The sequence below is a fragment of the Colobus angolensis genome, unplaced genomic scaffold (assembly GCF_000951035.1).
Source record: "Colobus angolensis palliatus isolate OR3802 unplaced genomic scaffold, Cang.pa_1.0 Scaffold39, whole genome shotgun sequence".
Taxonomy (NCBI): domain Eukaryota; kingdom Metazoa; phylum Chordata; class Mammalia; order Primates; family Cercopithecidae; genus Colobus; species Colobus angolensis.
In genome coordinates, this window is record NW_012117265.1 from 3739224 (window position 1) to 3748594 (window position 9371).

At 42.0% G+C, this 9371-nt stretch overlaps 1 protein-coding gene across 1 annotated transcript in view; it reads left to right on the forward strand.

Moving 5' to 3' along the window:
* ZNF846 (zinc finger protein 846) overlaps window positions 1-9088 on the forward strand; it is a 16565-nt gene extending 7477 nt beyond the window's left edge. Inside the window, 6 exon segments of the mRNA XM_011954892.1 lie at window positions 2386-2475; window positions 3107-3233; window positions 4298-4384; window positions 6595-6677; window positions 7801-8933; window positions 8935-9088. Of these exon segments, the coding sequence (XP_011810282.1) occupies window positions 2461-2475; window positions 3107-3233; window positions 4298-4384; window positions 6595-6677; window positions 7801-8933; window positions 8935-9088 (1599 nt within the window). The 5' untranslated portion in view covers window positions 2386-2460.
* The last annotated feature ends 283 nt before the right edge of the window (window positions 9089-9371 follow it).

Below are 9371 nucleotides of genomic sequence, written 5' to 3' on the forward strand. Positions count from 1 at the left end.
GTAGCTGGGATTACAGGCGTCCACCACCATGGCCAGCTAATTTTTGTAGTTCTAGTGGAGACGGGGTTGCACCATGTTGGCCAGGCTGGTCTCAAACTCTGACCTCAGGTGATCCACCTGCCTCAACCTCCCAAAGTGCTAGGATTACAGGCGTGAGCCACGTGCATGGCCTGGGCATTACTTTATAGAACAAGCTTGTAAACTTGCTCAAAGCATTATGATATTTATGCACAGACCTGTTTTTTCATTTGTTGTAGCTCATCAGCTATTGTTAGTGTTAGTGTATTTTATATGTGGCCAAGACCATTCTTCTTCCAGTGTGGCCCAGGCAAGCCAAAAGATTGGACACCCCTGGCATAGAGGATTCCCCATGAAAATAAAGATTTAAGTAAATGAGTTTATTACATGTATGGATTAAAAACTTTAAGACTTTAAATGTGTATGTGAAGTTGGACTTGGTTTTCCAGGCTCAAGCAATTCACCTGCTTCAACTTCCCGAGTAGCTGGGACCACAGACCCATGCCACCATGCCCTGCTAATTTTTGCATTTTTAGTAGAGATGAGGTTTCACCATGTTGGCCAGGCTGGTCTTGAACTCCTAGCCTCAAGTGATCTGCCTGCCTCAGCTTCCCAAAATGCTGGGGTAACAGGCATGAGCCATTATGCCTGGCCAACATTTTTGCTATTTTTAGAATCGCTGTAGTGCACGTATTGGAAATGCTGTATGATTAGTTTGCTGTTTGTAAAGTTACACTTGACCGTCTTCAGAATCCCTGAAGGCAAAAGTATTTGTTTCCCATCCGAGGACATGGTGTTATGTCTTGCATGGGGCTCTTCTTTTGTGCATTTTTCCCTCCAGCAGGGTCTGAATTATGCAAACCCAGTCTCATGTCTGGATTGGAACAAATGGAAGAGCTGAGGACAGGAGTGACAGGAGTCCCGCAGGGTGAGTTCATTAGCAGATACGGTATTAGGAAGATCAGTGCTGGCCTGCGAGAAATGCAGTACATTGGAAATGTTACTTTACAAACTTCTCAGGGTATGCCTTTCTTCCTGAGAAGGCTGAGGCCATTTGATTTCCTTAGATAACTTCAACTCCCCTCATCTTTAAATTTCCATTGATCTTCTCAACCTTTTTTCTGTTCTCAGAAAGGTTAGTGTGCCTTATTTGAAAATTCCATCTTATGCATGTAGGTCCTTTGCCAACACTTTCTTATGTTGCTTTCTTGTTTCTCCCATCTTTTTGCTTACTGTCAGCCTCAGTTTTCTGCCTATTACTACTTGGATAATAAGTAATACAGTTTTTTTGTTTTTGACATGGAGTCTCACACTGTTGCCCAGGCTGGTGTGCAGTGACCCAATCTTGGCTCGCTGCAACCTCTACCTCCTGGGTTCAAGCAGTTCACCTGCCTCAGCCTCCTAAGTAGCTAGGATTACAAGCGCCTGCCACCACACCCAACTAATTTTTTGTATTTTTGGTAGAGATGGGATTTCACTATGTTGGCCAGGCTGTTCTCGAACTCCTGACCTTGTGATCCACCTGCCTCAGCCTCGCAAAGTGCTGGGATTACAGGCGTGAGCCACCGTACCCGGCCTGTGTGGCATATTCTTCACAGGTGGATGAAAACAACAACTTGGGTGCACCTCACAAGCATAATGCTGACTGAAAAAAGCCAGACACAAAAGAATCCTTATTGTCTGATAGTTGCTAGGCAAAGTCAACTAGAGCATTTTTTCTTGTATTCTTTGTTTTCGTATATATGTGTGTGTGTGTGTGTGTGTGTGTGTGTGTGTGTGTGTGTGTATATATATTTTTTTTTTAAATAAAGATACTTGGTCTCACTATATTGCCCAGGCTGGTCTGTAACTCCTGGCCTCAAGCCATCCTCCTACTTCGATCTCCCAAAGTGTTGGGATTACAAGCATGAGCCACCGCCTGGCCCAACTAGAGTATTAAGTGTCAGAATAGTATTACAATTGGGAGGCATGTCATAGAAAAGACTATGTCTGAGATGCAGGGTATGGAAATGCTCTATTTTTTTGTTTGTTTTTTAAGACGGAGTCGCACTCTGTCACCCAGGCTGGAGTGCTGTGGCATGGTGTTGGCTCACTGCAGTCTCTACCTCCCAGGTTCAAGTGATCCCCTGACCTCAGCCTCCCGAGTAGCTAGGATTACAGGCATGTGCCACCACACCCTGCTAATTTTTTTGTATTTTTAGTACAGACGGGGTTTCACCGTGTTGGCCAGGCTGATCTCAAACTCCTGACCTCGAGCGATTCACCTCCTTTGGCCTCCCAAAGTGCTGGGATTACAGGCGTGAGCCCAGCCTAAAATATTTTTTGTTTGATATATCCAACTGACATGCTATTATTCTTTTCCCAAAGGTCATTTTTTTCCAGGACACTTTCTGACTTCATCAGAGGAACATCGAGGAGGCAAGGCTGGTGGCTAGATTACTGATGGATTCTTCTCAGGCAAGTTAGGAAAGACCTAACTTCAAAATGTTATGCCCATCATCAGGTAGCCTTACCTCCTTATCATGTATTCAAGCATCTTAAAGAAATGATGGTGCTGCTCAGGAAATAACTCCCCAAATGAATTTCTCTAGAAACCATGCCATCTCAGGTTGTACAGAGATTGCAATGGAAATGATTGTTTTATCTCAATATTTACTAATTCCTTCTGATTCTCAGTCATGCTTGTTGGCTCATTGTTTTGCTGAGTGTTATGACAGATTTTAAGAAGGGGATGGAGGTGTCTAATCTGAAGAAATTTCTGCATCACTGTGGAGATACTTCAATTTTTATTAGATTTTACATAGTGCTGCAACATATTCAGTGCAGACTGCAGCTATAAATAGAGGAGGACTGAGGCCAGAAGAACCCATTGTAAAGCTGTAGTAAGATCAGTTTAGTCATGTTTCAGTGATGCTGATGAGTCCATGTGACTGGATGCAGTTGCAAGACAATATCTATGTAGAGGAGAAGAGGCCTGAGGCCTGGGAGTACTGCAGGCTTCTAGTCTTCCTTAGTCCTTCATGAATTTTTCTCAGAACATCAAAGAAGATGGTACTTAGCTGAAGGCAGCATGTATTTAATGGTTTAGCACTTAGTGACCTTTGAGGATGTGGCTGTGGACTTTATCCAGGAGGAGTGGACTTTGTTGGATCAAACCCAGAGAGATCTCTACAGAGATGTGATGTTGGAGAACTACAAGAATCTCATTATACTAGGTAAAACTGGCATCATTTCTTCACTGACCCTTTAGGAAAACAAAGTTTTTTTTTTTTTTTTTTTTTTTTTTTTTTTTTTTTTTTTTTTTTTTTTTAGACGGAGTCTTGCTCTGTCGCCCAGGCTGGAGTGCAGTGGCATGATCTCAGCTCACTGCAACCTCTACCTCCCAGGTTCAAGTGATTCTCCTGCCTCAGCCTCCCAAGTAGCTGGGATTACAGGTGCATGCCACCACGCCCTGCTAATTTTTGCATTTTTAGTAGAGATGAGGTTTCACCATGTTGGCCAGGCTGGTCTTTAAACTCTTGGCCTCAGGTGATCTGCTTGCCTCGGCCTCCCAAAGTGCTGGGATTACAGGCGTGAGCCACGTGCATGGCCTGGGCATTACTTTATAGAACAAGCTTGTAAACTTGCTCAAAGCATTATGATATTTATGCACAGACCTGTTTTTTCATTTGTTGTAGCTCATCAGCTATTGTTAGTGTTAGTGTATTTTATATGTGGCCAAGACCATTCTTCTTCCAGTGTGGCCCAGGCAAGCCAAAAGATTGGACACCCCTGGCATAGAGGATTCCCCATGAAAATAAAGATTTAAGTAAATGAGTTTATTACATGTATGGATTAAAAACTTTAAGACTTTAAATGTGTATGTGAAGTTGGACTTGGTTTTCCAGGCTCAAGCAATTCACCTGCTTCAACTTCCCGAGTAGCTGGGACCACAGACCCATGCCACCATGCCCTGCTAATTTTTGCATTTTTAGTAGAGATGAGGTTTCACCATGTTGGCCAGGCTGGTCTTGAACTCCTAGCCTCAAGTGATCTGCCTGCCTCAGCTTCCCAAAATGCTGGGGTAACAGGCATGAGCCATTATGCCTGGCCAACATTTTTGCTATTTTTAGAATCGCTGTAGTGCACGTATTGGAAATGCTGTATGATTAGTTTGCTGTTTGTAAAGTTACACTTGACCGTCTTCAGAATCCCTGAAGGCAAAAGTATTTGTTTCCCATCCGAGGACATGGTGTTATGTCTTGCATGGGGCTCTTCTTTTGTGCATTTTTCCCTCCAGCAGGGTCTGAATTATGCAAACCCAGTCTCATGTCTGGATTGGAACAAATGGAAGAGCTGAGGACAGGAGTGACAGGAGTCCCGCAGGGTGAGTTCATTAGCAGATACGGTATTAGGAAGATCAGTGCTGGCCTGCGAGAAATGCAGTACATTGGAAATGTTACTTTACAAACTTCTCAGGGTATGCCTTTCTTCCTGAGAAGGCTGAGGCCATTTGATTTCCTTAGATAACTTCAACTCCCCTCATCTTTAAATTTCCATTGATCTTCTCAACCTTTTTTCTGTTCTCAGAAAGGTTAGTGTGCCTTATTTGAAAATTCCATCTTATGCATGTAGGTCCTTTGCCAACACTTTCTTATGTTGCTTTCTTGTTTCTCCCATCTTTTTGCTTACTGTCAGCCTCAGTTTTCTGCCTATTACTACTTGGATAATAAGTAATACAGTTTTTTTGTTTTTGACATGGAGTCTCACACTGTTGCCCAGGCTGGTGTGCAGTGACCCAATCTTGGCTCGCTGCAACCTCTACCTCCTGGGTTCAAGCAGTTCACCTGCCTCAGCCTCCTAAGTAGCTAGGATTACAAGCGCCTGCCACCACACCCAACTAATTTTTTGTATTTTTGGTAGAGATGGGATTTCACTATGTTGGCCAGGCTGTTCTCGAACTCCTGACCTTGTGATCCACCTGCCTCAGCCTCGCAAAGTGCTGGGATTACAGGTGTAGTAATACAGTTTTGACACCACATCTTTATCATTACAAAACTTCTGACATAGCCAAACTCTTTATAGTCCATCTTTCCGTTTGTTTGACTCTTTTTTTTTTTAATCATGTTTTATGCATGTTTGGAAAGATTTACAAGTGCACCATATACTTTTTTTAGGTAAAATATACACAGTTTTACCATTTTAGTGTTGTGCAGCTATCAGCTCTTTTTACTTTCAAAGCATTTCTTTCTTTCTCTTCCTTTTCTTTTTTTTTTTTTTGTTTTGAGACAGAATCTCTCTGTGTTGCCCAGGATAGAGTCTAGTGGCACCATCTCGGCTCACTGCAACCTCCATCAGCTTCCTGGGTTCGAGTGATTCTCTTGCCTCAGCCTTCTGAGTAGTTGGGACTGCAGGCGTGCGCCACCACACCTGGCTAATTTTTGTGTTTTTTGGGAGAGATGGAGTTTCACCATATTGGCCAGGCTAGTCTCAAACTCCTGACCTCAAGTAATCCGCCTGCCTCCGCCTCCCAAAGTATTGGGATTACAGGCATGAGCCAGTGTGCTTGGCCTAGTTTTAAAGCATTACCATCACACCAAAAGGAAACTATGTACCCATCAAGCAGTCACTCCCCAGTCACCCTGCAAAGACTGATTTGCTTTCTCTCTCTGTGGATTTACCCTTTTTGTATATCTTATGTAAATGGAATCATACAATGTAACCTTTTCTGTCTAGCTTCTTCCACTTAGCTATATATATACGTGTGTGTGTGTGTATATATGTATATGTGTATATGTGTGTGTGTGTATTTTTTTTTTTTTTTATTGACACGGAGTCTCACTCTGTCACCCCGGCTGGAGTTCAGTGGCATGGTCTTGGCTCACTGCAACCTCTGCCTCCTGGGTTCAAGTGATTCTCGTGACTCAGTCACCTGAGTAGCTGGGATTACAGGTGCACATCACCACACCTGGCCAATTTTTGTATTTTTAGTAGAGACAGTGCTTCACCATGTTGGCCAGGCTAGTCTTGAATTCCTGGCCTCAAGTGATCCACCTGTCTTGACCTCCCAAAGGGCTGGGATTATAGGCATGAGCCACTGCACCCAGCCCAGCACAGTTGATTCTGATAGCTTTTCTGAACTCATTAGTTATATTGTGGTAGGAAAGAGCTCTGGAGTTCTTCACTCTGCCACATTTGATTATGCTATTTCTGTTCTTTAGGCTTTTTTTTTTCTTTTTTTTTTTTTTGAGACAAAGTCTTGCTCTGTAACCCGGGCTGAAGTGCAGTGGCGGATCTCAGCTCACTGCAACCTCTGCCTCCTGGGTTCAAGTGATTCTCCTGCTTCAGCCTCCCGAGTAGTTGGGATTATAAGCACACGCCACTGCATCTGGCTAATTATTTGTATTTTTAGTAGAGACAGTGTTTCACCATGTTGGCCAGGCTGGTCTTGAACTCCTAACCTCAGGTAATCTGCCTGTCTAGGCCTCCCAAGGTGCTAGGATTACAGGCATGAGCCACCACACCCAGCCCCATAGGCTTTTAAATGACTTTATTCCACAATTTTTCTTCCAAGCTGCATTTTTCACTTTATTTCAGAATTGGATTTGCAACTTAAAACCAAAGGCTCCCCACTGCTGCAAGATATTTCTGCAGAAAGATCACCAAATGGAATACAATTGGTAAGATTTCCAAGGGATGAAATCTTCCACACTAGGACAAGAAGCACAATATTCATGAAAATTATATGAGGAAAATGGCATTTACCCAAAGAAAGCAGAGTCTGAAGAGATTCTCTGAATATCATGAATATGGGAAGCACTCTAAACTTATTATAAACATGTTTCTTCTCAGAGATCTCACAAATAAACATCCACAAACATACAACTCAGCTATTCAGTTTTTGGTGCATAATTTATTTTACCTTATTTTGTTTTTGAGACAAGGTCTTACTCTGTTGCTCAGGCTGGTGTGCAGTGGTGCAGTCTTGGCTCATTGCAACCTGTGTTTCCTGGGCTCAAATGATCCTCCAGCCTCAGCCTCCTGAATAGCTGAGACTACAGGCGTGAGCCACCATGCCTGGCTGATGGCTGATTTTATTTATTTATTTATTTAGTAGAGATGGGGTTTCACCATTTTGTCCAGGCTGGTCTCAAACTCCTGAGCTCAAAGCCATCCACTTGCTTTGGCTTCCCAAAGTGCTGGGATTACAGGCATGAGCCACTGTGCCCAGTCCATAATTTAGTCTAAATATTTCTCAGATGTATTGTGGCTCATGCCTGTAATCCCAGCACTTTGAGAGGCCAAAGCAGGCAGATCACTTGAGGCCAGGATTTGGAGACCAGCCTGGCCAACATGGCAAAAATCTGTTTTTACTAAAAATACAAAAATTAGCTGGGCATAGTGGCACATGCCTGTAATCCCAGCTACTTGGGAGGCTGAGGCATGAGAATCCCTTGAACCGGGAGGCAGAGGTTGCTGTGAGTCGAGATCATGCCACTGCACTTCAGTCTGGGCAACAGAGTGAGAATCTTTTTCAAAAAAAAAAGTAATAAAAAATAAAAAAAATATATATCAGACAGATTGTCTAAGAAGCTCTGTGAACACAGAGAATATAGGCAGGCTGGTGGCCTCATTGTCCTATTATTCAACTTAACTCAAAAATGGGGCTGGAACTCTGTACATATAATGGATATGTTAAAATGTTTAAATGTATTTCCAATGCATAAATGTTGTAACTGAGGAAAAATTCTGTTACCATACTGAATGTGAGAAATTCTTTGTTCATCTTTTATATCTGAACAGGACAGAAGCAATACTGCAGAGAAACTCTATGACTCTAACCATTGTGGAAAAGTCTTCAGTGAACACCCATTTCTTATGACTCACATGAGAACTCACATTGGAGAGAAAACTTCTGAGGATAATCAGAGTGGAAAAACCTTAAGAAAGAACTTTCCTCGTAGTTTTTACAAGAAAAGTCATGCTGAGGGGAAAACGCCTAAGTGTGTTAAACATGAAAAAGCCTTCAACAAGTTTTCAAATCTTACTAGGCAGAATAAAACTCACACACAAGAGAAGTTGTGTGAATGCACAGATTGTTGGAGAACTTTTCTTTATCAGTCATCCCTTAAGGTACATGTAAGATCTCACAATAGAGACAAACATTATATATGTAAGGAATGTGGGAAAGCCTTCAGTAATTCCTCACACCTTATAGGACATGGAAGAATTCACAGTGGAGAAAAGCCCTATGTCTGTAAAGAATGTGGTAAAGCTTTCATTCAATCCACAGGACTTAAATTACACATCAGAACTCACACTGGAGAAAAACCGTATAAATGTAAAGAGTGTGGGAAAGCCTTCACCCATTCTTCATACCTTACTGATCATACAAGAATTCACAGTGGAAAGAAGCCCTATGTATGTATGGAATGTGGAAAAGCCTTCACTAGATCCACAGGACTTATTTTACACATACAAATTCACACTGGAGAAAAGCCATATGAATGTAAGGAGTGTGGAAAAGTTTTTATTCGTTCCTCATACCTTACAAAACATGTAAGGATTCACAGTGGAGAGAAGCCAGATTTATGTAAGGAATGTGGGAAAGCTTTTACTCGTTCCTCAGGACTTGTTTTACATATGAGAACACACACTGGAGAAAAGCCCTATGAATGTAAAGAATGTGGGAAAGCCTTTAATAATTCCTCAATGCTTAGTCAACATGTAAGGATTCACACTGGAGAGAAGCCATATGAATGCAAAGAATGTGGGAAAGCTTTCGTTCAATCTTCGGGCCTTAGTACCCATTTAAGAACTCACACTGGAGAAAAGGGCTATGGATGTAAGGAATGTGGTAAAGCATTTGCTCGTTCCACAAATCTTAATATGCACATGCGAACGCACACAGGAGAAAAGCCTTACGCATGTAAAGAATGGGAAAGCCTTCAGGTATTCCACATGCCTTAACGTTCATATGCGAACTCACACTGGAGCAAAACCATATGAATGTAAGAAATGTGGGAAAAACTTCACTCAATCTTCAGCACTTGCTAAACATCTAAGAACTAAGGCATGTGAAAAAACCTGAAGTGTTCCTCAGATCTTAGTATTTACATCTAAACTCATCTGGAAACAAATCATACGAAGGTAAAGAATATGAAGAACCTTCACTGAATTTCCATTTCTTATATAATAGGAATGAATTTAACATGGACACAAGTCCCAGTGATACAAAGAATAGGCGAGAGTAGTACTTCTTCACACCTTATAAAGTGTAAGAACTCACCTTTGGGAGAAAAATCTGGTTCTAAGACGTGGTAAAGCCTGTTTCTTCCACTATTGTTTCTGTTTCTTTTTTTTTTTTTCTTTTT